The sequence below is a fragment of the Aedes albopictus genome, chromosome 3, assembly GCF_035046485.1.
Source record: "Aedes albopictus strain Foshan chromosome 3, AalbF5, whole genome shotgun sequence".
Taxonomy (NCBI): domain Eukaryota; kingdom Metazoa; phylum Arthropoda; class Insecta; order Diptera; family Culicidae; genus Aedes; species Aedes albopictus.
The window spans coordinates 416,399,529-416,427,450 of record NC_085138.1 but is presented as its reverse complement, the minus strand read 5'-3'; the positions used below and the strand labels follow the sequence as shown (position 1 = coordinate 416,427,450).

The 27,922-nt window shown below is 35.3% G+C and overlaps 2 protein-coding genes across 4 annotated transcripts in view; both read left to right on the top strand.

The window, feature by feature from the left end:
- Positions 1-7,769, top strand: part of LOC134289546 (GATA zinc finger domain-containing protein 14-like) — a gene marked incomplete at its 3' end in the record, with an annotated part of 65,344 nt that extends 57,575 nt beyond the window's left edge. Inside the window, exon 2 of the mRNA XM_062855505.1 lies at positions 5,684-7,769. Coding sequence (XP_062711489.1) covers positions 5,684-7,769 — 2,086 coding nt within the window. The remainder of the gene's footprint in view (positions 1-5,683) is intronic.
- Positions 1-27,922, top strand: part of LOC109622131 (beta-1-syntrophin) — an 804,166-nt gene that overhangs the window by 453,382 nt on the left and 322,862 nt on the right. The gene's annotated exons all lie outside the window — the stretch shown is intronic.

Below are 27,922 nucleotides of genomic sequence, written 5' to 3'. Positions count from 1 at the left end.
TGCATATAAAGTATGCATATCAAAATGTTGTGTACAAATTTTACTCAATTTGATCCAGCTGTTACAAAGTCATATTTGCTTAAATGGCACCCGGGCATTTTTTTTTTTCATATTTAAACTGCTTCAACTTTGAAAGTATTCATACAAAATGGCTCAAAATTTTTACTAAGAACATATTTTCATAATAGTATTATACTGTAAAATTTTGATAAAAACCGGAGCTATATTGGTAGTTCTATAATCAAAATTGTGCTTTACTGACCTTAAATTTAGGAAAATTTACTATGGAGCGCCTTTGTACAAAATTTTAAAAAGGTAGGTCGATGGTTTTATTTATATAACAACCAATACTCAATGGATTTCGATGAAAATTTTATGGTATAAGCTACATATAATGTACCATTACTGGTCCAAAAATTAGCTGTTTTGGTGTACGCAGTCTAGTGTTATGAAAAAAAATTGTGTGACCAAATTTTGACCGTATCACCCTTTATACGGTGGGTGGTACTTTACGCCCACCTGGATTTTTCGGTTGTCTTCCATTCGATTGATCTAATTTTATGTGTGTAGTTGCGGTATATCGTAAGCTAATTGCGATCCAAAAATGTACTGAATTGGTTGAAAGTCAACAAAGAAATTGCGGTAGGCGTAAAATGGGTGGCACCGTGTATAACGAATCCTGACTGTACCTTCATTTTCAAACTAAATATATAATTGTTTGGATTCTATGACATTTCCCGGAAAGACATTTCCCAGAAAGACATTTCCCGGAAAACATTTCCCGGAATGACCCATTTCCCGGAAACCCATTTTCCGGAATATCCCATTTCCCGGAAAACCATTTTCCGGAATGGAACATTTCCCAGAAAACTGTTGTCGCAATTCCCAGACTCATTGAATTTCAACCTTTTTATAAAATGCACAATAATTGATCCATTTTGGTTGGTATTCAATGAAGAATTTAGGCAGGGCTTTCAGCGTTATTTTAAAATCTTCGAGAAAACATTAAAAAAATATTAGCAGTTATGATGCCGACAGTTTTATTACTACAGCTTGAATGAATAGCCATTGTTTCATGAAGGAAATTTTTCAAGGACAATTCTGGCAGCTATAATTCCAAAAGATGAGATTCGAAAGAATAGCCTAACACAAAAGAAACGAATATTATCTCATAAAATGGTAGCGGTTCCATTTTGCGCATAGTTTGTAACCAGTATACTCTTGGTTTAAAGTTTCCATACTATTTGCGAGCTCTATAGGGGGGATGCAGATTAGTCAATATTAGCTCAAGAAATGAAAAAGTCGGCTCGTCTCGCCTACACATCAGACGAGAACAAAAAAATAACAAAAAATTAAACGTTGAAATGAAAAAATTAATAAGAGACGAAATGTCAAATTAAAAATAATGGTGATGTCTAAACTTGAACGACTATTTGAAAGAAGAGTATACTGTATTAAATTTATTTGTAGCACTCACTTTATACACTATGTAACTGGTTTTGCGAAATTCCGGTTGTTTTGTTTATATCGTAACATCGACCATAATAAACAAAAGTTTATCCATTGGAACTACGAAAACACATAATGATTCATCTTTTAGGACCAACAAAGTGTTTGTTTTATATCACGATTAGTTTTAACAGCCATTTTAACCCGCACTTTCCAAACGAGTTACCTGGTTCTAGCATTAAGGGGGCGATATGTTCTTTGCCTTTTTGATACTAAACCTTTAAAACCTGTCAATAAAGGCCCTTCAAATAACAACTGAGGTAATGGTGTGGCTTATTGGGCCGAAAATACATTTGCCCACATTATTACTAAGCCAAATGGTCATTAGGCTGGATTGAAACGAAAGCGATCGAAAAATAGGCCTCGAAAGAACAGCCTATTACTAGAAGAAGGGATAATATCTAAAGGTGCAGTTGACAGTTTGCCAATTCAACAACTCTGTAACAGTCTAACTTGAAAGAACAACACATTTTTAAGAGAAGAAAAAATATCAGATAGAGTTAATAGTTTGGCCGCCAATCAAATACGCAACGTTGTAACTAGAAAGAACAGCCTATTAAATAAAGAAGGGTAAATCTCCTATATAGAAAACAGCAAGTGCCAATAAAATACATGTTGGTAATCCTATGTTTTATTAGCACTTGTTGTTTTCTATATAGGAGATTTGCCCTTCTTTATTTAATAGGCTGTTCTTTCTACTTACAACGTTGAGTATTTGATTGGCGGCTAAACTATTAACTCTATCTGATATTTTTTCTACTCTTAAAAATGTGTTGTTCTTTCATATTTTTCCTTCTCTTGAATATGTGTTGTTTTTCCATGTCGAAAGACCAACCCATTTTTAAAGAAGGAAAACCATAGGTAGAATTAATAAATTGGGCGCAAATCAATTCTGTAACGTTACTAGTTAGAAAGAACAGCCTGTAAATTGAAGAAGGGCAAATCTCCTATGCAGTTATCAGTTCAACTATATAAATGCACCTAGAACAATCTTTGACGAAAAGTAAGAACAATTTGTTATTGAAAAGTCAGTCAAAATATAACCATTCGGCTCAACGGTGCTGGCTTTACATTGTTAAGTAAACTGTAACGAGAATCTGAGTTCCATTCATTTATGAAGTTCTAGAATCTTGAAATAAAATAGAATATAATTTAAAGGCTCGATTTTCTGGAAATTGATCATCAACTGGTAAAATTAGTCGTAATAGGAAACAAAAAACCAGATCACGTTTAAAGATTCTAAAATATCTTCTGAGGTCTCAGGTTTTCCTAGAATTGCCTTTCCGGGAAATGGGGCATTCCGGGAAATGGGGCATTCCGGGAAATGGAGCATTCCGGAAAATTGTTTTCCGGGAAATGGGTTATTCCGGAAAATGTCTTTCTGGGAAATGGGGTATCCGGGAAATGATTTCCGGGAAATGTCTTTCCGGGAAATAGTATAGAACCAATTGTTTGAAGTATCGAAACAATTGTTTTCTGTTATTTAGAATATCTTGATTGCTTGCCCATCATTGAGTGCATCAGGAGCAGCAGCTGCATCCCTTATTCACCTTGGCGAAAAATATGACTATCAGATATATCCTTGGATAATTCTTTTGAAAAAAAAGTCCTCCATGAGAAAATTGCGAAAATTTTAGTATGGTTTATGGGAAACCATATTTGGTCCGATACTAGTTCCAATGGTAATGCAAAAAAACGGGGTCGCAATCAATTGCACCCAAATTGTGCATAGTTGTTTTAAAAGCTAATGTTCCGGGTTAATGCGATCAAATTTAGATTTTCCCATACATCGTGTTGCCAGTCTAGACTGTCTCTAACGTCTAACAGAGCTCGAATGAAGAAGGCGATCAAGGCTGTCTTCAACGAACCATTTACACTTCGCCCTCAATTATCGAAAATGGAAAGGACCTACATGTTGTGGGCTGAGATTTTTACCCTTCTCTTACCGAACGCCCTCCTGTCATTCTGATAACAAAGCTCATGCAAAGGAACCAAGGGCAAAGTGAAAAAAATAATTGAATATTTAAATTTCCGTTCCTGCCGGTCTCCAACCTTTTCCCAAAGTCTTTTGTGCTCAAACCACTGAAGATATTTCAGGCAGCATCATCCCCTCAGTTAAAAAAAAAAGGAAACCAAAGATCCTGCACCTTGGGTTGTTTTTCCAAGCTTTGTTTGCTTTGTTGATTTCCATCCTCTCACCCGACCAAGGTTTGTCTCCCCTACTTCTCGAAGCAGGAGGTGTTCGTCGGAAAATATATGAGTGCATGTTCGGAAAACAAGCTCCGACTCGGTCTACGCCAGGGGCCGATTCTTTCTGCTCCCACGCCGCGCCATCCGCCTCAGTACCAACGTCTTCACCAACCATATGAATATTGTATGCGCTGTGTGATGCTTCGGGGAATCGTGCGGAATGCTAATGAAACCAAAAAGCTGAGATTGTAACCGAGAATTAACAGCCAGACAGTGTAGTGCAGTGCCATGCAGACTTCGTGTTTTGGAAGTAAGGGTACCCTACGTGTTCACTGCTTGTAAATACGGTTCGATGAGGTTTATTCCGGTAGCATCTATCGAATAACGTAGGTACTTTCTTACGTGGAATGGGTACAATTTGAACACAACTCGGGAGGTGAAATCCATTCTCGAATTCTCGGTCGATTGTCAAAGCGTTGAACTTTTGGCTCGGTAGAATACTACTGCGGTACTAAATAACTTTTTTTCTAGATTTTTTCGCTAAGTTTTTCAAAAAGTAGCTCAAAACAAATAGGAAATAGGTTTTGATCTTAAATTTGGTTGATCAAATTTTCTGCGACACTGTCGACGGCACTGTGATTTATTTTACGTTTTGTAAAATGTTGCAACTTTAGATAAAGTTGAACATAGTAAAACAGTATTATTTTAGAACAAAAAATGTAAATAATATCCAAAACTTCTTCGACTTGTCATCTTTATAATGAGACCGAAATATTTTTTAAACAGACACAATTTGGCGCATATGTGGGATTGAAAAATTAGTGTCTTTTTGATCAGGAGTGTATCGCATCAACATTTCCTCCCCATCGCCGCTGATCAGAAGGACCTGGTGTCGAATAAAGAGGTCGTTCGTTTAAAAAAATTGTCAACTCCCAGGCTAGGTACTTTCTGGCATTTTAATCGTCGCTATTGACAGTCACTCCATGATGTGTTTGATCAGCTATACCATGCCGTGCCAATTTACTCCTGAAAACGGGGAAAATTTCCTTTCTTGAACATGCTTATTCTTCGAACTGTAAACTAATAAAAGCAGTCTTAACTACGATGTAATTTTCACTACGCTGTTGAAAGCAATCTAAAAATAGAACGTCTTCGAAGTATTTTTCATGGAAAAGGTTCAATCTTTCCAACTTTAATTATTTTCAGAGGATTAAATCACGAGACTGCTTTCTAAAGAAATTCATCTGTCCCATCCCACGTCCCAAAGCGTAACCCAGGAGGAAATCAAATTTTAGATTGGGCGTCGGAATAAATAACTGAACTCTACGCCCACCTGTGGCGAAAACAGTCTGAATTTCGACAAAGTTAACATCATAATAACCATCGTCATTCACCTGGAGTCATCGTCGTTCCAGCGTTTCTATGTTTTGACTAAATTATTCCGAGTCAGCAGGGTAAATTGCTTTTCGCTTTGAAGAGAGAATCTATTTTCAATCTTCCTCCAGCCAGGGCGGCCACCCTCGCAGTGGTCCTCCCCCATTACCTGGTGGGTCGGGAGCTATTCCACGCGTTGATTGCGGCTAATTTCGATGTTGATTTATGCGATTCTTCACCACCCCCAACCCTCTCGATTGAACCGCAAATTTCTCACTCTCCGGCTTCGGCAATCGATCATCGCGCTTCGGTGGGCAAATTGTAATCACTTTACCGCCGCCATCGTATCGCAACGTAACACGCGCTGCAGCGAGCAATTGCACTACTGACTGGCTGAGTCGGTCATCGTCGAACCGGAAACAGCACTAACAGATTGTTGCTCTATCTACCAACGAGCGGAGTTGTAAAATTGATTACCGACCAACGCAATAACCTGGCCTTCCGCGATGCGATCGCAATCCTTGCACTACGTAACTAATAACTATCAGGTGTCCTCGAGGATGGATCAAAACATATTTTTCCCTGAGCTCAACTTTGAATTCTAATATAGCAATAACAATAACAATAACAATAACAATAACAATAACAATAACAATAACAATAACAATAACAATAACAATAACAATAACAATAACAATAACAATAACAATAACAATAACAATAACAATAACAATAACAATAACAATAACAATAACAATAACAATAACAATAACAATAACAATAACAATAACAATAACAATAACAATAACAATAACAATAACAATAACAATAACAATAACAATAACAATAACAATAACAATAACAATAACAATAACAATAACAATAACAATAACAATAACAATAACAATAACAATAACAATAACAATAACAATAACAATAACAATAACAATAACAATAACAATAACAATAACAATAACAATAACAATAACAATAACAATAACAATAACAATAACAATAACAATAACAATAACAATAACAATAACAATAACAATAACAATAACAATAACAATAACAATAACAATAACAATAACAATAACAATAACAATAACAATAACAATAACAATAACAATAACAATAACAATAACAATAACAATAACAATAACAATAACAATAACAATAACAATAACAATAACAATAACAATAACAATAACAATAACCATAACAATAACAATAACAATAACAATAACCATAACAATAACAATAACAATAACAATAACAATAACAATAACAATAACAATAACAATAACAATAACAATAACAATAACAATATCAATAACAATAACAATATCAATAACAATAACAATAACAATAACAATAACAATAACAATAACAATAACAATAACAATAACAATAACAATAACAATAACAATAACAATAACAATAACAATAACAATAACAATAACAATAACAATAACAATAACAATAACAATAACAATAACAATAACAATAACAATAACAATAACAATAACAATAACAATAACAATAACAATAACAATAACAATAACAATAACAATAACAATAACAATAACAATAACAATAACAATAACAATAACAATAACAATAACAATAACAATAACAATAACAATAACAATAACAATAACAATAACAATAACAATAACAATAACAATAACAATAACAATAACAATAACAATAACAATAACAATAACAATAACAATAACAATAACAATAACAATAACAATAACAATAACAATAACAATAACAATAACAATAACAATAACAATAACAATAACAATAACAATAACAATAACAATAACAATAACAATAACAATAACAATAACAATAACAATAACAATAACAATAACAATAACAATAACAATAACAATAACAATAACAATAACAATAACAATAACAATAACAATAACAATAACAATAACAATAACAATAACAATAACAATAACAATAACAATAACAATAACCATAACAATAACAATAACAATAACAATAACAATAACCATAACAATAACAATAACAATAACAATAACAATAACAATAACAATAACAATAACAATAACAATAACAATATCAATAACAATAACAATATCAATAACAATAACAATAACAATAACAATAACAATAACAATAACAATAACAATAACAATAACAATAACAATAACAATAACAATAACAATAACAATAACAATAACAATAACAATAACAATAACAATAACAATAACAATAACAATAACAATAACAATAACAATAACAATAACAATAACAATAACAATAACAATAACAATAACAATAACAATAACAATAACAATAACAATAACAATAACAATAACAATAACAATAACAATAACAATAACAATAACAATAACAATAACAATAACAATAACAATAACAATAACAATAACAATAACAATAACAATAACAATAACAATAACAATAACAATAACAATAACAATAACAATAACAATAACAATAACAATAACAATAACAATAACAATAACAATAACAATAACAATAACAATAACAATAACAATAACAATAACAATAACAATAACAATAACAATAACAATAACAATAACAATAACAATAACAATAACAATAACAATAACAATAACAATAACAATAACAATAACAATAACAATAACAATAACAATAACAATAACAATAACAATAACAATCCCAATTCCAATCCCAATCCCAATCCCATTGGCGTAACTAGAGGGGGGGCCAGGGGGGCCAGCCCTCCCCCCCCCCCAGAATCCGCCAGGCCCCCCCCAGAAATTTTTCATTACTTTATATATGGAAATTATAAAAAATCTGAAAACCACTGTCGTGGTGACAAACATATATCTATATTCTCAATTTAGTTGAAAATTGGAGTTTTCGACTTGCGAAGTTGGATTTTTCTCCAAATCCGTGCGTCGGACCTAACTTCGGAAATTCCGGGTTTCAACTTCGCGTACAGTAATAGAAATTTATTTGGCATAATATGTGTTTAAATTGACAGTTATTGGAGACAATTCTCAACTTGTCACTCTTTACAAGATGATTGTCCAAAATGGTCGATGTAATTAGTTAGTTTTGTTTGGAAATATTATATAATCAGAATTATATAAAAAGCAATACTTTGTACATCTTCTTTTTTAAATCGCTGAGAAATTAAATCTAAATGATTTCCAGGAATTCCTGGATGGGTATCTTTAAGAATCTTTGAATTTTCTAGCAGCAATACTGCAAAATATGGTTAAGTGCTTCTTTATGGAAAGAGACGTACCAGCCAAGGGCTGAAAGTCTCTTTAATAAAGACAAATCAATCAATCAATTCTTTTTGGAAGTCAAGTATCATGTGGGAAAAAAACTCTGGTTGAATTTTCAATGGAATTCCAGCAAAAGTTTTTGAATTCCTAGTGAAAATAGATGTACGTAGCTGAAGCGTAACCGCGAGTGTATTCATTAAATCCATGCTGGAGGTGATTTCTAGTCGGTCACTATTAATTTCTTTTATTTCGTGGGCCAGGTGTATTTCTGCGTCTATCAAACAACGCACAAATTCAAATGGTCATTGAGGAAATTTTAATATATTTAAAAGCTGGTGCTGCAAGATGTAATCGTAAGTTTGAAGGTATTCATGATTGGACTTGTAAAAGACTTGGTATTCATGAGATAATTGTGAAAGAATTCCTGGATGACTTCTTGGAGAATTTATTGGCTTCTATGTCCCTCTTAAATTATCTAAAAGAATTTCAATACAAATCGCTGGAGGAGTTCCTCTAGAAATTCTTCAAATTATTCAAAAATTCCTAAAAAAAAAACCCTGGGGCGAATCCCTGAAAAACATTTTGAACGGAATACTGTATTTTTTTTAACTACCCGCTGAATAAATTAAAAAAAAATCCCGAGAGAAATTTCGGAAGAAATCATTACCTCCAAGAATTCTCGGAGCAATACCTGCAGGAATCCCTGGAGTAATTTGTGAAAGTGTGAAAGTATACCTGGAGGAATCCCTGGATGAATTCCTGAAGGAATCCGAAGAGCATAATTGGAATTTCAGGGAAAAAATCTGAAGAATCCGCATCAGAAATCCCTGGAAAAATCACTAGAAATTTTTTTAGATGAATCCTTGGAGGAATTTCTGGATGCATTCCTGGAGGAATCCTTAGAGAAATTCTTCAAGAAATCACAGGAGGAGTTCCTAGATGTATTTCTGGAGGATATCCGGGAGAACCTTCTGGAAAAAATCCATGCGGAATCTCTGGAAAAGTTCCTGGACTAATGCCTGGAGCATTAGGGGATTTTTTTATTATCGTACAAATTGGTATGAAGTTTCTGAAGGTTAATGAAATTAGGTAGGGATCATATATATTTGAAAAACTAAATTGGAAAAAATCAGGGTTGCCTAATTTTCCGGAAAACTCCAGTGAAAATCAAACATTTTCCACAGACACCACCTACTTTGAAAAATCATAGAACGAAGCATCATAGGCACATTTTTTTTTGTGAAATCATAAGCAAAATTTTCTCAGCAATTCCAAGATGGATTTGTCTTTTTCAAAGAGACTTTCAGCCCTTGGCTCCAAAGTTAATGGATAAATTTCTGAAGCAGGCATCCCTGGAGAAGTTCCTAGAGTAATGCCTGGAACATTAGAGAAATTTCTGATAAAATTCCAAGATAAATTTCTAGAAGAATTCCCAGAGGAATTTCTGGAGGAATTCCAGGAGGAATTCTTGGAGGAATCTCACGGAAGAATCCTTAGAGGAATCCCTGCAGGAATAACTGGTATATTCTTGGAGGAATGCCTGGTGGAATTTCTAGAAGAACCCGTGAAATAACTCCTGGACGGATTTCTAGAGGAATCCCTGGAGTTGAAATTCATGGATTAATTCCTAGAGGAAACCTGAAAGAATTTCCGGAGGAATCCGTTGGAAAAATTCCTATAGAATTTCCTGAAGAATCTCCTGAAAGAATATCGGAAGTAATCGCTAAAGGATTTCCTGCAGAAATTCCTGGAGGAATGCTGTAGGAATTTCCGAAGAAATTCCTGGAGGGATTCCTGTATCAATTTCTGAAGAAATTCCTGTAGGAATTTCTGAAGAAATACCTACGGTAAATTTTGGTGGAATTTCTTGAGGAGCCCCTGGAGACACTGCGGTAGTAATTTCTGAGGAATTCCCAGAGGAATTCCTGAAGGAATTCCTATATGAATTCATGAAGGACTTTCTGAAGGAATTCCTGGGGTATTTCTGAAGAAACCTCATAAGGAATTCCCGCAAAATTTCTTAGAGAAATTTCTACAAAAATTCTTGAAAGAATCCCTGGAGATATTCTTGGAAAGAACCCTGGAGAAACAAATTTCTGGAGGAACCTTAGGAGGGATTCCTAGAGGAACTTCCGGACAAGTTCCAGGTGGAATTTCAGGAGGAATTTCTGGACAAATCTTTTTAGGAAATCTTGGGGAAATTCCATGGAACTATTCATGGATGAATTGCAGGAGGAATCCTTCAATGAATTCCTGGAAGAATCTCTAGAGGAATTCTGGAAGGAATCCATGGAGAAACTTCTGAACATATTCATAGAGAAATTCCTGGAGAAATTCCTAGAGGAATTCTGAGAGGAATTTCTAATGGAGTTCCAGGAGAAATTTCCAGAGGAATTTCTGGAGGACTTACAGGAGCAATTTCAGAAGGAATTTCTGGAAGAATTACTGGAGAAATCATCGGAGGAATTTCTGGAGGAATCCATGAAATAATTCCTGGAGGAATGTGTAGAGGAAACCGCGGAGAAGAAATTCTTGGATTAATTCTTGGGGGAAACCCTGGAAGGATTTCTGGAGGAATTCCTGGAACAATTCCTGAAGGAATTGCTGTACGAATTTCCGAAGAAATTCCTGGAGGAATTCCTGGATCCATTCCTGAATAAATTCCCGGAGGTATTCCTGAAGAAATACCTGGGGTAATTTTTGGTGAAATTCGTGGTAGAACTCCTGGAGGAGTCCCTGGAGAAATGCCTGGATGAAATCCTGGAAGAATGCTAGGAGGAATACCTGGAATAATTCTCGAATAAATTCCGGAAAGAATTTCTGGGGAAATAAATCCCTTGAGGATTTCCTGGAGGATTCCTGAAAAAAAATATTTGAAGGAATTCCTAGAGAAATCTCAGAAGGAATTCATTCAGGAATCCCAGGAAGAATTATTGGAATATTTCTTGGATAAACTCCGGGAGGAATTCTTGGGGTTATTTCTTAATGGAGGATGAATGAAGAAATTCCAAAAGAAATTTCTGAAGAACTTCCAAGAGAAATTTCTGAAGAAACTCCAAGAGAAATTTCTGAAGAAATTCCAAGAGAAATTTCTAGAGGAATCCCCAGAGGAATTTTTGGAGGAATTCAAGGAGGAATTTTTGAAGTAATTGCGGTAGTAATTTCTGAAGGAATTGCTATGGGAGTTCCTGGATCAATTCCTGGAAGACTTTCTGAAGGGATTCTTGGGGTAATTCTTAAGAATCCTCTTGAGGAATTCCTGGAAGCATGCTTGGAGGAATTTCTAGAGAATTACTTGGAAGAATCCCTGGGGGAATTCTTGGAAAGAAACCTGGAGGAATCCCTGAAACAATTTCTGGGAGAACCTCAGGAGGAATTAATGGACAAATCTCTATAGGAAATCTTGGGAAAATTTCGTGGAACTATTCATGGAAAAACTCCAGGAGAAATCCCCAAATGAATACCTTGAGAATTCCTGAATGAATTCCTGGAAGAATCTCTAGAGGAATTCTGGAAGGAATCCACGGAGAAATTTCTGAAGGAATTCCTGGAGAATTTTTTAGATGAATTCAGAAAGGAATTTCTGGTGGAGTTCCTGGAGGATTTTCTGGAGGAATTACTGCAGGAATCATCGGTGGAATTTCTGGAGGGATCCATGAAATAAATCTTGGAGGAATGTGCAGAGGAAACCTTAGAGAAGAAATTCCTGGATTAATTCTTGGAGGAAACCCTGGAAGAATTTTCGGAGGAATTCATGGAAGAATTCCTGGATCCATTCTTGAATAAATTCCTGGAGTAATTCCTGAGGAAATACCTGGGGTCATTCCTGGAGACTCTTGCAGGAGTCTCTTGAGAAATGCCTGAATGAAATTCTAGAGGAATGCCAGGAGGAATACCTTGAAAAAAAATCCGGGAGGAATTTCCGAAGAAATCCCTTGAGGAGTTCCTGGAGGAATCTCAACATTCATTCCTGATGAAATACAAAGTTCGATTTCTGAGGAAATTCCAGGAGGAGTTTCTGAAGAATTCTCAGGGGAAATACTGAAGAAACCGCTGAAATTCCTGAGGAAATCCTGAAATCCTGGATTAATTCCAGCAGGAGTTTCTGAAGGAATCCCAACAAAAGTTCTTGTAAAAATGTTTAAAATAATCTCGGAATTCGTTTTTGAAAGAATAACAGAAGAAATTTGCGGTGAATCCCTGGAGGAGCTCTTGAAGCAATTCTGAAGAAACCCGATGAGGAATCCCGGAAGCAACCCCATGAGGAACTCTTTATGGAATCTCAGGATCAGGAGAGCTTTTTTAGCGAATACCTGAAAGAATTTTTGCAGGAATATTCCTGGATAAACAAAATTGAAGAAATCAATGTCTGCAGTAATTGTTGAAGGAATACTAGGATCCCTAAAGGTTTTTTGTACAACGTTTTCAAGCAAATCTTGGAGTATTTTTTAAGAATTTGTAAGTAAAATTTTCTAAAAGAATTTCTGGAATACATTCCTGCAGAAATACTTCGAATCATTCCAGATGTAATTATTGGAGCAATCTCTAGTGGAATTCTGGAAGGCATATATGTGGAAATCTCTGAATTCCTGCAGAAATACCCTAAAGGATCTCTGGAGAAATTCCTGAAGGAAACTTCAAAAAAAGCACTGGAACAATTACTGGAGGAACCTCTAAAGATATCCCAGGACAAATCCCCGAAAAAAATGTCTAGTGGAATCCCTAGATGAATTCTTGATTGAATTTCTGGAAGAAGCAAGGATGGAAGAAAATCACTTCAAGCGATAAATGATACAGGATACGAATAATGCAAGGTAGCCTTGTTCTTGCAGTAGCATGATGCCGACGCCTCACACCGTGCTTGTATCACAGAGACAATCAAAGCATCTGATGCACGCTTTATCGCGTGATGACCCGTGATCGGATCATGTTACAAGTCGTGATAAATTTTATTCATCACAATGTATGTCACTTTTGCACCCGTAAACCGAATTCATGATTCGAAATAATACATTCATAAGCATATCTGGAAGTTAAAGCTGCAAGAATGCTCAAAAAATGAATGAAATCACGAATTTATCATTTCGACTTCATGATAACTATCGCATCGCGCCCACACATGCCGAGCGAATCATTCTTCTCGGACCGTAGTTTGTTATGACGCTTGACGACAAAATGAATAGAAATACACTAGAACTCCAATGGCGCTGTAGTCATTTTTTCTAATAATTCATATTAATAACTTTAATTGTAATAATTGATTGTCTTTGGGTGTTCATCTAGTAGAGGATCTTTTATTTTGGTATACAAAATTTATTTGACATTTCTAGTACCGTTAGTGACGCTGTAAAGGCGTGGCAAACTAGATGTTAGTCACACGAACAGTCGCGACAATGGACTTCTGTGGCTAATTTTTCTAATACAAAATGTTATCGTTGTTGCTATGATCGCGCGATGCCGTTCAACCGCGATACATTCGAAATCTGATCATGATCACTAGATTTCCATCCTTGGGAAGAAGCCAAGATGGAATCACTAAAGCAAGCTATGGAAAAAAATCTTGGAGGAATTGTTCGTACTCGTAGTTTACGAAACTATGAACAAATCTGAAACAGTCATTTTGATTACTCAAAACTACAATACCGATTTGCATATTCACATATCGGGCGCCCATCCCGCTTAAAATTCATCTCAAGTCAGGCCCCCCTGGGCCCCCTCCAGGAAAAAATCCTAGTTACGCCAATGCCAATCCCAATCCCAATCCCAATCCCAATCCCATTTTACAAGAGGTATTTCAGGAAATTTTAGTGAATTTCTAGAGGCGTTTGTGGGATTTCGAAGGGTCGCAGGGATGTTATAGTGGGTTTTGGGGGGACTTCAGGACGTTGAAGGGATGCACGACGTTCCAGACTGAAATCCTGCAAGTATATTGATTTCATTCAAAAACACTAGCCATGCATGCTCAAGAAAGTTTTTAGGGAACCTTAATACGCACTAGATGATAATTATGTAATTCAGAGGTTCCCAAACTTTTACATGGATTTCCTCCGGGAATTTTCCATTGATTTGTCCCAGAATTTCTTCTAAGATGCTGTCAAGGATTCTTTTAGGGATTCCTTCAAAGATATCTACAAAATTCATTCAGAAATTTCTCCCGAAGTTCATTGAGGGACTTTTTGCAGGACTCATTCAATAGCTTGATTTTGTTTTTCCGCGAATCCACTCTGAATTCTCCGATGATTTTCTACAGAAATTCGTTCAGTCTGCAATGGATTACTTATGGGATTCGATTATGGAATTTGCCCTGAGTTCATACAGGAGTTCCTTGCGAGATTCTTGAAAATATTTCTTTTGGAAATCCTTTGGGGATTACTTACTGAATTTCTTCACGCATTCTTCCAGGGATCCCCTCAGAGATTTTTTTTTCCAGAATTCCTTCAAAAAAATTCTTGCGGGATTACTTTTATTTATTCCTTCCAGAATTCAGTCCAGGATTCTTCTAGGGATTTCAATAGGAATTCTCTCAATATTTCTTAAGAGAATTATACAGAAATTTTTTCAAGGATTCCCCCCTGTGATGTCATCATTGCCAGCTCCTGATACTCCTTGATGAATTTTTTCAGTTTTTTTTTCAGGATTCCTCCCGGAATTCTTTCAAGGGTTCCTCAAGCGATTTCGCCTGGGATTCGTTGAAAGATTTCGCCAGTAATAGTTCTTTGATTTCTTTAGGGGTTTTTCCAGAACTCTTTCGAAGATTCCTCCGGGGAATTATGCAGGGATTCCTGCAGGCGTTCCTGCTGGATTATTTCCGGGATTTCACTGGTTTCAGCTTTAAGTGTTCTTGGCGAATGCACAATTCCAGGACATTATGAGAAAAAAGTACACTGAGGGTAATATTCATCACGGATCTATGTTAAATGTCATATAATTTAAAATTACCAAAAACCTTACCTGATTTTTTTTTTATTATTAGAAGAAGTAGAACGCTGACTTCAAGCCTCAAAATTTTCCAAGTAGCCCAGAATGGTCAAATGCTTCTAGCTATTTTTCTCGTTTTTTTTTAATTTTCATCGATTTTTAAAACAAGCAAACGCAGACAATTTTTGGGATTTTTCATATCAAAAATATATTCCACGTGTAATAAAAAAAACTATACATAATTTTCCTACATTAAACCATACTTAAGTTACAGCAAAATAATAAAAAAAGGCCTTGTTCAATGTTATTCGAGACGGTCTAAAAATTCAGTACTGTAATCTGTAACAAAGTAAAGAAATCGCGAATTACATTTCACATGGCCCCATACCTTTTTCCTTTTTTTTTTAATTTTTTAAGTTCGCTGTAGCTTGAGCTTGAGTATGGTTAAATATAGGAAAAAATATGCACAGTTTTTTCATTGGAACCTATATATATCTATTTTTGATATGAAAAATCCCAAAATGTTTGCTTTTGCTTGTTTCAAAAACCGATGAAAAATAAATAAATCGAGAAAAGCAGTTAGAAGCATTTGACCATCCTGGGCTACTTGGCAAATTTTGAGGGCTGGAAGTCAGCTTTCTACAGAAAAATAATTTAAACCAATCGAAAGGTATGGTTTTTGGAAAATAGAATCACGATCAATATTGCTCTCAGTGTACTTTTTTCAACGAGTTCTTCAAATATTCTCAAATATCTCCGAAGACACATTTTCAATTAAAAAAAAAACCGTTTTCGAGTTATAACTACTTGAAGAAGAAAATTAGTTTTTTTTTCATACGCCCTCTTCAGAACGATAGGTTTAAAATTTATTTCCATATAGCGATGCTTCTTGAGGTTCTTCACTATTACTCCAGGTGTAATCTTCTATTGTTTTTTTTTAGTTTTATTTTTTTTATTTTTATTGATTTTTCTAACCTGTATTAACGAGATATTTAGCCCTATGTTAATTCATCTCGGGACCCACGCTTTGCTTCCCTTCCGGAAGGTAGAATTCCCACTTTGTGAGTTTGTCGGGAGTGCGCTTCGATCCCAGGTGCTCGGGGTGATAGTCACGTGTCTTAACCATCACATCAGTTCCGCTCCACTACTTCAGGTGTTTATTTATCAAGAGATACCATGATCCATACCCCACATGTGTACATAAACCAATTTTGAAATTATTGCTTCGTTATTTAACAAAAAATCAATAACCGAAAAATGAGGAAATGCGTCCAGTTTCGCCTTGTGTGCCATAACTTTCTCAATCGATTTCCAACCTTTTTTAATAAATGTCTATCAAAAAGAGTTTTTAATAATCTGGTAGAGTTTTTTTTTCCAAAGTCACGCTAAATGTTTTTAAGTTTTATTGAGATTTTTTTTCTTTTTATCGCTAAAAAATTACTTCTGCGCCCGTAACCTATTTTACTGCTTAACGAATTTCAAATCTTTTAGAGTGATTTTGCGGATATTTTTGTACCTTAAAAATTTTGTGAATAAACTTACCTTTTCAAAATAGTTTCTAAATGGATAAATACTGGGATGAATATGAAAAATATAAAATTTTAACTTTGGCTCATTCTACACTCCGTGTTTTACAAAAAAGAAGATAAATTCTAAATTTGTTTTATTGCTTCCATGCATAGTTTCGTTCTGAAACTGGAAATTTTCCTCCAAATAATAATACGGAAATCTTAAGCGTCCGTTTGCATCACGTTGGCAGCAGCTCGCTGACGTAGTGTACGGTTTGGGTCAAAAATAACCCTAATGGCAAAGGAGGGGTGAACTTCAATTTTTAAAGTACTCTGAATTTTGAAATATTTTCATGTTCATAAAGCAGATTTTTTTTGAAAATGATCCTGCACTGTGTTCTTTATCCCTAAATATGATATTTTGTATCTGGTTTTCAGTAAAACTGCCAAAACATTGTTCTAAGCTTTAATTTACATGACAAAAAAATTAAGCTGCTAGGCATGTTTGGCAGTTTTGGTGAAAAGTATCCTTTAGGCAACAATAACATCTGTAAAAGCACACTGAAAGATTTGACATGGTTCAAGCAGTTAAAAGCTATTGAGCCATAAAGCATTTTCTTTTGTAAAAAGAAGAAAAAACAAAAGATGTATTGCGTGATTTTGTAAATTTTAATGTTTTATAAGTTAATTCGGAAATCAATTTGAAAGGGATCCATGAAAAAAAAAATGCTTGCGGTTCTTTCTGAGATTCAAAAAGTCAGAAAGGATGACGAAAATTGGTTTGCCATATTGGCTTATTACTGAACTAGAACTTACCAAAAAAAACTTATTGTGAGTGTCACAATACACACATACACAAATATTACTTAATATGTTGTTGCTCTTGTAATTAATAACATTTTCTTCTATAAATCCCATAAGCAACTTCGGTGACCAGTTGCATAGCTGAGTGTAGAATTAGCAACTAGTTAAAATACACAAAAATAAAAAAAAAATTAAAAGTTGCATAGCTCCATGGAAAATATTCACTGAAGAACTTTGTTAATCTCAGGATAAAGATGCAGTACAAAAAAAAAACGAAAACTTGAACCGTCTGTAGAACTTCTGAACAAAAAAATTTTTTTTGAAATTATGTGTTGAAAATTAAAACATAGAAAATAGAATACAAAAGGGATTTACTGATGAAATTCGTAAAACGTAGCAAAGCTGAAGAATCAGAAATTGAATTTCCATGGATTATGCTGGCTTAAGTAAAGTTACTATATAATCACAAAGAATTTTCACAGATTGCTTTGCACATGAATATATAACTGTAAAAAATATTACAATCACTACAAAGTTGTTCAGTTTTGTGTTACATAACACAAAAATCCATGATGGGACTGTTATGCGGGTACTTTTGATATGGGACGCTCATAACTTGGTATTTTTTTTCACACATTGACATAAAAATTCGCAATTTTTATTGTTGTTTTTGGAAGTACATCAAAAATGATGAATATTCATAACGTTAACTCAAAAGTGATGAAAAGTCAAATGGGACTGTTATGCGAGTGGGGGCAGTGTAGGTCTCAGAGTTGGCCTCGAATCCTTCCCAACCAAGCTGAGTTATATGCCCAAATTTCAGGCAATTCGGCTCACAAAAACCCCCCATGACGAAGAGAACAAAGCTGCCGATAATACCCTTCGTCACCCTATATAAAAATTAATTTCTGTCTGTCTGTCTGTCTGTCTGTCTGTCTGTCTGTCTGTCTGTCTGTCTGTCTGTCTGTCTGTCTGTCTGTCTGTCTGTCTGTCTGTCTGTCTGTCTGTCTGTCTGTCTGTCTGTCTGTCTGTCTGTCTGTCTGTCTGTCTGTCTGTCTGTCTGTCTGTCTGTCTGTCTGTCTGTCTGTCTGTCTGTCTGTCTGTCTGTCTGTCTGTCTGTCTGTCTGTCTGTCTGTCTGTCTGTCTGTCTGTCTGTCTGTCTGTCTGTCTGTCTGTCTGTCTGTCTGTCTGTCTGTCTGTCTGTCTGTCTGTCTGTCTGTCTGTCTGTCTGTCTGTCTGTCTGTCTGTCTGTCTGTCTGTCTGTCTGTCTGTCTGTCTGTCTGTCTGTCTGTCTGTCTGTCTGTCTGTCTGTCTGTCTGTCTGTCTGTCTGTCTGTCTGTCTGTCTGTCTGTCTGTCTGTCTGTCTGTCTGTCTGTCTGTCTGTCTGTCTGTCTGTCTGTCTGTCTGTCTGTCTGTCTGTCTGTCTGTCTGTCTGTCTGTCTGTCTGTCTGTCTGTCTGTCTGTCTGTCTGTCTGTCTGTCTGTCTGTCTGTCTGTCTGTCTGTCTGTCTGTCTGTCTGTCTGTCTGTCTGTCTGTCTGTCTGTCTGTCTGTCTGTCTGTCTGTCTGTCTGTCTGTCTGTCTGTCTGTCTGTCTGTCTGTCTGTCTGTCTGTCTGTCTGTCTGTCTGTCTGTCTGTCTGTCTGTCTGTCTGTCTGTCTGTCTGTCTGTCTGTCTGTCTGTCTGTCTGTCTGTCTGTCTGTCTGTCTGTCTGTCTGTCTGTCTGTCTGTCTGTCTGTCCCTTAAGTATTCGGAAACTACTGGGTCGATTGTCGTGAAAATTTGCATGAAGGGGTTCTTCGGGACGGGAAAGGTTCTTTGCATTGTCTGGGCCACCTACTCCGTCTGGAAAGGGGGGTTTTTATACAGATGAATTTGCGAGGCACTTTTTGATGAAGCTGTTTGTAAAAAAAAATAAAAAAAATAAATAGAATAAAATAATATTACTATATGTTTTTTTTTTGGCACAAAATGCTTCATCAACATTGAATTCTGAAGATCTTGCGTACTACAGGAAAGTTATAAAAACTAATCCTATTATAAGAACTGTTTCGCTTCAATTATAAATTGTTATTGGGTTGAATTTGACTCAACCAAACCAATTGGATTAGGTTTGTCAAACGATCTACGACCTGGGCATTTGCTGCTATAACCCAGACAATGTTGATCAAATTGACTTGATTTTGGGAATACAGTGAGAAACGCGTAAAACCTAGTACAACTTTTTTTTCTGTTATGAAACTGACTGAGTTATAGAAGCAAGTGCCCAAAATAGGTTCATCTGCTCAAATGATCCCATACCCTATTTCGATATCGATGCTGGGTCATTAGGCCGTAGGTCATTAGGCCGAATGGTCATTAGGCCGAATGGTCATTAGGCCGAATGGCCTGACACCTTCGATATCGTCCACACAGACTTTCTTTCCACTTACACCATCGGCCACTTCGTTGAGTGATGAGAATTCGATTGTAATCGATCTTCCTACACTGTTGCGATTTGCACCTCCTTTCGCGTCTTTCCGCTCTAATCGATGTGGTGGCTGTGGAATGATTGATAAATTACTTTTCGTTTCGACCAAGAAGGGAAATGGCATTCTTCTCTGCTTCTTCCGGACAACAATCATCATCATCACCATCAGAGCAACAAATAATGTTCCACAAGATACGAGCACAAGCCAGCCAGTAAGCCATGCCCCTCTAATTGTAATCCAACAAATCGGAAATTTAAACCAAACTCATTAATCTTCCACCGGCGTTGGCAATAATCGTCTACTCGCTCAGTGGTGCTGCTGGCATGCAACAGCGTCGAGCAGTTAAATTTAACGACTAGAAATAATGGCAGCGAGATGTGATGTGGCTCTTCTGTGGTGATGCGCCAAAGAACAACTCCAAAACCGATAAGTTCAAATGAGCTGGAAAATTAATTATATCGAAGGATTTAAATTCGACGGGGGAGGGGGGACTGCGAGTTTTTCCCCCCACTTATGGGGAAAGTTTTTCCATTGCACGCGGGATGGAATATGTGGAAATTTGACCGCCCTCCATCCATTCTTGGAGGTCCAATTTCGGGTGATTAGTCTGATCGATTCTGTGGATTCCGCAGAATTTCAATCAATTTAGAAGTTTTCCTTTTTCGACAATAACCGGTACAGCTGTCATCAGGATGTGTTTTCTCGTTAAGATTGAATGTAAACAGCCTTGCGAACGCCTACAGTATGCGTCGATATACTTGTTATTTTTCCAAATTTTCAAATCTGGTTTGAACAGACTGTGCAAAGAATAAGACGCTGTCCATAAACTACGTAGACTTTTTTTCGGCAATCTCCGACCCCCCCTCCCCCCTCGTAGACTTTTGTTCATACAAAATTTTCGAAATTTGTATGGAGCGTAGAGTTTGGCCAGACCCCCCGTCCCTCCCTAAGAGTCTACGTAGTTTATGGACAGGCCCTAATGGATTAATATGAATAAAATGGTGAGCTCGTTCCATGAAATTAAATATAAAAAAGGTCATTTCAAAAGTAATCCAAGAATTTTTAACGAAAAAGTGCTCTCCAAAATTTAAATTCAATTGATACGTTCTATTCTCAGTGAAATAAAAAAAAAAGATTTACCAAAATTACTTTAGTAAAAATGTAATAACTCTTAAACACGCGAAACAGAAAAAAAACATATAAATGTGCAGAAAAATTCTTCAAATATGGTATCTATCCAACGCTTCATCCAAATAACACGAATCTAATCTCTATACTGGTATTTTGTATAATATATGAAACTTGGTTTGACCAATACTGTAGAACAAGTTCCACTCGACAAAAGGGAACCCGCTTCGCTTCAGGTGCGTTCAACCGTGCGGCGCTGTTATCGGTCTTCTCGTAACTCTTGAACAACAATCCAACATCGGAAGTAGGTTGGAGCTCCAAGATCAACGATGCTACGAGCAGCAGCCTCACAAAATGTGGGATGGCTTTTGAGATCGGAATTGTATGGTGGTGGTAAGCTACCTACATGCGCGCGGAACAATTTTGCTACTTTCAATTTGTACCACCAAGCGGAAAAGTCACTACACACGAAACGCGGGAACGAGAGTGGGCTTCTTTGAGTAGATGAAAGCGTAGGAAGTCTTTGTATGAATGTATAGGCATCTCTACAAGGGTACGACAAGATTTCCTCGTGGAGCTACATACCTTCGTTTGTCGATAATGTGCGTTAGCAAGGGTATGTGTGTGGGTGGCATCCGTTTTGTACAATGCACTGGAAAATCTAGGAAATAAAATAACCAAAGAGGATGCAAATTGGACTAAACTGGCATGTTAGAAAGGCCATACTACAGGTACACCTCGATTTCAGTTTTTGGCATATGCATATTAACAATACTCGCCATTAATGCAGAATTTTCAATTTTATTACGACGGTCTTCGAAGAAAACTTCCCAAATCAAATCATCGTGTTTCAGATTATTTCAAAAAGTATTTCATGCGTTCCTCTAGTAATGTCTCAGAGAATGGTTTTAAGTAATCTAGCATGAATTGCTTCACCGATTACTCCATGATTTTTCATGAATCATTTCAGAGATTGTTTGAGAAATTCGCCCAGGAATTACTTCAAAAATTCTTCTGGATATTTATTCAGAAATATATCTAGCCATTCGTTTGGACAATCCTTTAGAAAATGTACCAAATTCTCCTTGAAAATTTCTAAAAAAGCTCTTTCGGAACCCAGACAAGCAGTAATCGTATAAGATGTTGCATAAGATGATAAAGTGGAGGCCATATACGCAGTGCCGGATTAAGGCCTCGGGGAGCCCGGGGCAAACCCTAAAAAGTGGGCCCCCAGAATCAAAATTTCGAAAAAAAAATGAACCATACGATTCCGTTTTTTTCCTAATCTTATGTATTATTTTAGGCCTAATATTGAAAGCTTCTGACTTCTGAACTTCTCCAAAATTCCACAAATAGAAAATTATTCGAACATTTAATTTGATATTTGACTCAAATGTCAAAATGCTAGCGTAAATGACATCTTGTTCTGATAGTAAATATATTTTAAACTTTCATCCGAATTGAAAACATTTATACAAGTTTAAGAACTTAGCGTTCAGTTAAAAATCTACTAAAACATGCAGAAACTGTATTTGAGATTGCACGAGATCGACGAGTATTTTAAAATTCAGATTATACAAAGATTAGTCTCTTGGGAGCAACTGTGGCAATAAATCTTAATATCTTCATTAAAACCAAACATAAAGATATGGAAAGTTACAGTTTCCAGGACACTCGGTTTTCAAAACTAGCCTTAACTCCCAAACATCTCCAGAATTCATCATCTTCTCTTTTTCATGATAGCAGCGAACTGATGCAAATAAGTATAAGGCATTTGTTTTCAAAATATAATCATAATCAACAAACGTATGTATAATTGTATTATCATTGTGAAATAATAGATAAATTTGTGAAACTATTGAAATTTATATTGATGTACAATTACTCAAAAGCTTAATCTTTCTTGCACTCTGCTTAGAGACACTTTTTGTAGCAACTTGAAGTCACGGAAAAGTTTTTCCACTCGATAAGAACTTTCAAGGGTTTTATAGAAAATCGCATATTTTCAAATACTGCACCAAAATTATGAAACTTTTGATTTCGAATTATTCTTAAGAGAAAATCCAGATAAATGGCCAAAAATAGTTTAGATACCTTCAGGAACCCTATTATAAGATCTTCTTTTAGTCTGACGTCCTCACTGGAACACTGCTTCTTACCTTAGTGTTTCATGAGCACTTCTACAGTAACTGTGGAACTGCTATTAACAAAGAGTTTCCTTTGTCAATTACCATTTCGTATGTGCATACGCATACCGTGTGGCAGACACGAAGACACTTTTTTCCTAAGGAAGTCAAGGATTTTCCTTTACGAAAAGTTCTTGGAACGACCGGGAATTGAACGCGTCACCCTTAGTATGGTCATGCTGAATATCCACACCTTAACAGCTGTGGCTAAAGGGGCTTTGTTTAAAATAAATAAATTCACGTGAATTTTATATGGTTTCGTTGAAAAATATAAATTGTATTTCGGATTCTTGGGGGTCCCCTTCATCGGGGGGGCCGGGGCACTTGCTCCCTTTGCCCCCCCTTAAATCCGGGCCTGCATATACGTGCATGCCTTCATTAAGGCGCATTAAAATGTACGTATATCGCCTTCACTTTAGCATCTTATACAACATCTTATACGATGACTGGGAAATTTGTCCGAGTAAAGACTGTTTCAGAAATTATAAATTTTTTGGAGGTTTTGGCTTTCTAAGTCTAGGGAATCCAAACGATTAAATTGGCATTGCCCGACTGTCTATAGACAGCTTTACCCTAGAAAAAGGCCAAATAAATTAGACCGAAACGCCGGGCAATGCCAATTTAATCGTTTGGATTCCCTAGAATGAGAAAGCCAAAACCTCCAACACATTGAATTTCCAGTCGAAAATCTTACGCAGAAATTATAAATACAATCAACGATTGACTGCTATTTTAATTTTAGCACAATATTAAAAAAAAAGTTTCTTCAAGCTCTTGTAGTAAACGCTGAAAAAATAAATTAGTTCTTCTGTTCCATTGAAAACCTTAAAAAATAAGAAACTTGATCTCAGAAAACATATTATAGAAATGCCTTTATCGATTTTTCCCAGGTTTTGATGAAGGCACTTCTTAGACAACTTGTTGAGAAAGCAAATATGACAAAAAGTTAGATAGATTTTGGTATTTAGCGATAAACAACATTGAAATTATTAAAATACACCTTTGTACAAATGCAAATTTGGAGAATGAAGTTATTTGTTAGAGAACTCGATTCACAGAAAAAAATATTCATGTAAAATTCAGCGAGAAATCATGCACATAAACGGAATGCCAGAGTTAGTGCATATTGACATGAGATATTATGTAAAATTACGTTACAATCGTGTAAATTTCCGCTAATAGTCACGTAACCGGTTGGAGTCCATGATGGTTTACGCGATGGTTGGCGGAAATTTACACGATGGTAATGTAATTTTACATTATATCTCATGTAAGAGTGCACTAACTCTAGCATTCCTCTTATGCGCATGATTTCTCGCTGAATTTTAATTACATATTTTTTTCTGTGTTGTTCTTCAAAATATCATGACAATTAAAGGGAAATACAAAAATAAGGAGCACAATCATTAGAATTGTTCGTTTTATTTAGTAAAGAAAGTGTATTTATCATTTCTGAAACAGTCTTATTCGGTCAAAATTTCACTCACGATTTTTTTCTTAAAATCTTCCATGGATTCATTCGGAAATTTTATACAGGGGTTTGTTTAGAAATTCGTCTTATTCTACAAATTCTACACATAACTCTTTCAAAGCATCTTGCATTTCTGAAATTACTCAATTTTCTTCAAAAAAATTCCCATGAATTTAGGCAGAAATTCCTTCAGAGAATCTTTCGAAAATTCAGAAATTCAGCAATTTCTACAGAGATTCCTTAAATAAAACTTTTAGCGTTGCCATCAGAAACTATTCGAGAATTATCCTTCGGAAACTCCTTTAAGCATTCTCTGAAACGATCTTCCGAGGATTAGTTCCAAAACTTTCTTCGGAATTTGCTTTAGAAATTGTCCAAGTTTTATTTTAATTTTTGAATTTCTGTCAGATAATCTTTCTGAGATTCCTCCATGCACTCTTTTTTAATGTGGGATCCATTCGGGAATTTTCTGCAGGGATTCCTATAGAAACTGCACTAGGGGTTCCTTCATAATTTTTTCGGGGGATTCATTCAGAAATTCTCCAATGGCTTTTATTATCAATTCAACTAATCATTTCTTCAGAAATTCCTACAGATTTTCCTCCATAGTTTTCTTTACAAATTCCTTCAAGGATTACTTTGAGAAAACTTCCAAAGGTTTTTCGATAATTTTTTCATGGACTGTTGCTGAAATCCATCCTACGGTGAATTTAAAACATTTTCCATGAATTTTTGGAAAAGTCGCCCAAACTATTTTGGAAATACCTCGAAGATTACCTTTTAAAAAATCTTCCAGGAAATCCAAGAAATTCAGTCAAAAAATTTTACCAAATCTATTAAAGCTTCCTCAAGACCTTAGAAATTCCTCCAAGAACTCCTTAAGTAAGTCTTGTACGGATAGCTTCCAGAAATAATGCATGGTTTTCTTTAGAAAATACTTCAAAAAATCCTTTAGGAAATAGATTGATCCAGAAATTCATCTACGAATTTCTTCATATAGATTCCTCCAGAAGTTTTTCAAAGGTTGTATCTAAAAAATCTTCCATGAATTTTCTCAAAAATACTCCATTTATTTTTTTTTAGAAAACGATTCGCGGATACATAAAGAATCAGGAAATTCTGAACTCCTTCAAAATTTTCTCAAAAGCTTTCCAGAGAATTTTCTCCAAATATTACTTTAGAAATTGTACAAAAGAGTATTAGGGAAATTCCCAAGATATTCCTTCAAGACATTTCTTTTCCAGAAATTGTTCTAATGATTTTTTGACAAAGTCTCTAAGGATTATTTCAGAAATGCTTCTACAGATTCTTTCAAAGATTCTTATAAGGATTGTTATGGAAAGGGTGGAAGACATCCAGAGATTCCTGCAGAAATTCACACTGCGATTCCAATAGAAATTCCGCCAGGTATTACTTTATGTAATTTTTCAAAAAATTCCTCCAGGATTTCCTCCAAGCATACTTCTTTGAATTTCACTTTGGATTTCTTCAGGAGTTCGTCAAAAAAGATGCACAGAATTTTTATTGGTGGATTTCTTCAGGATTCTTTTGTTAGGAATTCCACCAGGGGTCTCCAGGTGTTGTTCAGCTATTCCTTCTTGAATTTCTTCAGAAATCCCCACTACGGATTCTTAAAATATTTTTTTTCAGAATTTTCTTCAGATTTTTTTAATACCTATTAAAATTTGTAACCGATATTTTCGGAAACATTTTTAGAGATATATTCAATATTTCTAGAATTACTTCAAAAATTCAGCAGGGATATCTTAAAAAGTTGTTCCATGGATTCTTTCAGACATCATCAACTTCTCTAGGGATTGAATGAAACTTTTATTTAAAGATTCTTTCGAATTTTTTTTTTTCAGAGGATCTTTTAGTAATCCCTTCAGAGATTCTTGATGGAATTTCCTCAGAAATTTCTTCAAGATTTATTTCTTGGCGTTTCTCCTGGAACATCTCAAGAAATTCAACTTGGAATTACTGCAAAAGATTCTCTAGCTGTATTTGCAGCCCTTCAGAGATTCCTAAAAAAAAACTTTTTTACGATTTTTTTCCAGATTGGTTTTAAGTTTCTGCTGCAAACACACACAATATGTGACGCGAAACAAGACAACACTTATCGTCCTTACAATCGTCAAGAAAAGATTGCAAAATTACCTTTTGTCGTAAAATTTTCCTCCATAAATTCCTCTAAGGATTGCTCAATTAGTTTTTGGCCACTAACACCTTTCAAACATTTTGCAAAAAATTCTTTCAGTACGTTTATCTGCAATTTCTACACGGATCCTCGCAAATTTTTTTTTTCGAGGAAGGAAGAAATTGCTCCGAGTTCTAATTTAGAAATTCCTCAAGGGTCTTCTTCGGAAATTCCTTCTTTCCGGGTTTTTTTTTCTCAGAATCTCCTCCAGGAATCTTTTCTTCAATTCCTGTCAAAGTTTTTTATGTAATCTTCTGGGAATACCTCCACGGCTATTTCTTAGACCATTCTCCAGATATTTTTCAGGAATTCCTCCAGAAACTTCTCCAGCGATTACTTCAGAAATTTTGTTCAGGAATCATTTCGAGAAATTCGCAAAAATTTCTTCCTGAAATGTCCAGAAGTATCTCCAAGGATTTCTTTAGACATTCCTTCGGATAATTCCTGAAGAATCACTTCAGTATTTTAAAATGATTTCATGAAGTACATCAGTAAAACTCCGTGGAGGAATATCTGGAAGAATTCATGGAGGAATATCTAAAGTAATCCCGAAAGATATGTCTGAAGGAACCGATGGAGAAATTTTAAAAAGAAACCGTTTAGAAATTTCTTCTGTAACTCCTCATGAACTTTCTAAGTGACTCCTACAGTAACCTCTAAAAAAGTTTCCGAATGAATCAATGACTAATTCTCGAAAATTATTTTTAAAAAATTCGTGGAAAAGTTTATTTTTGCTGATGTTCATGAATAAATCCTTAAAGTACTGAAGGAGTGTTTCGAGCAATTTCTGAAGGAATTCCTGAAGAATTTTCAGAAGGAATTTATGGAGAAATTTCTAAAAGAATCTTCGGAGAGTTAAAAAAATCTATTGTGTAGAAATCC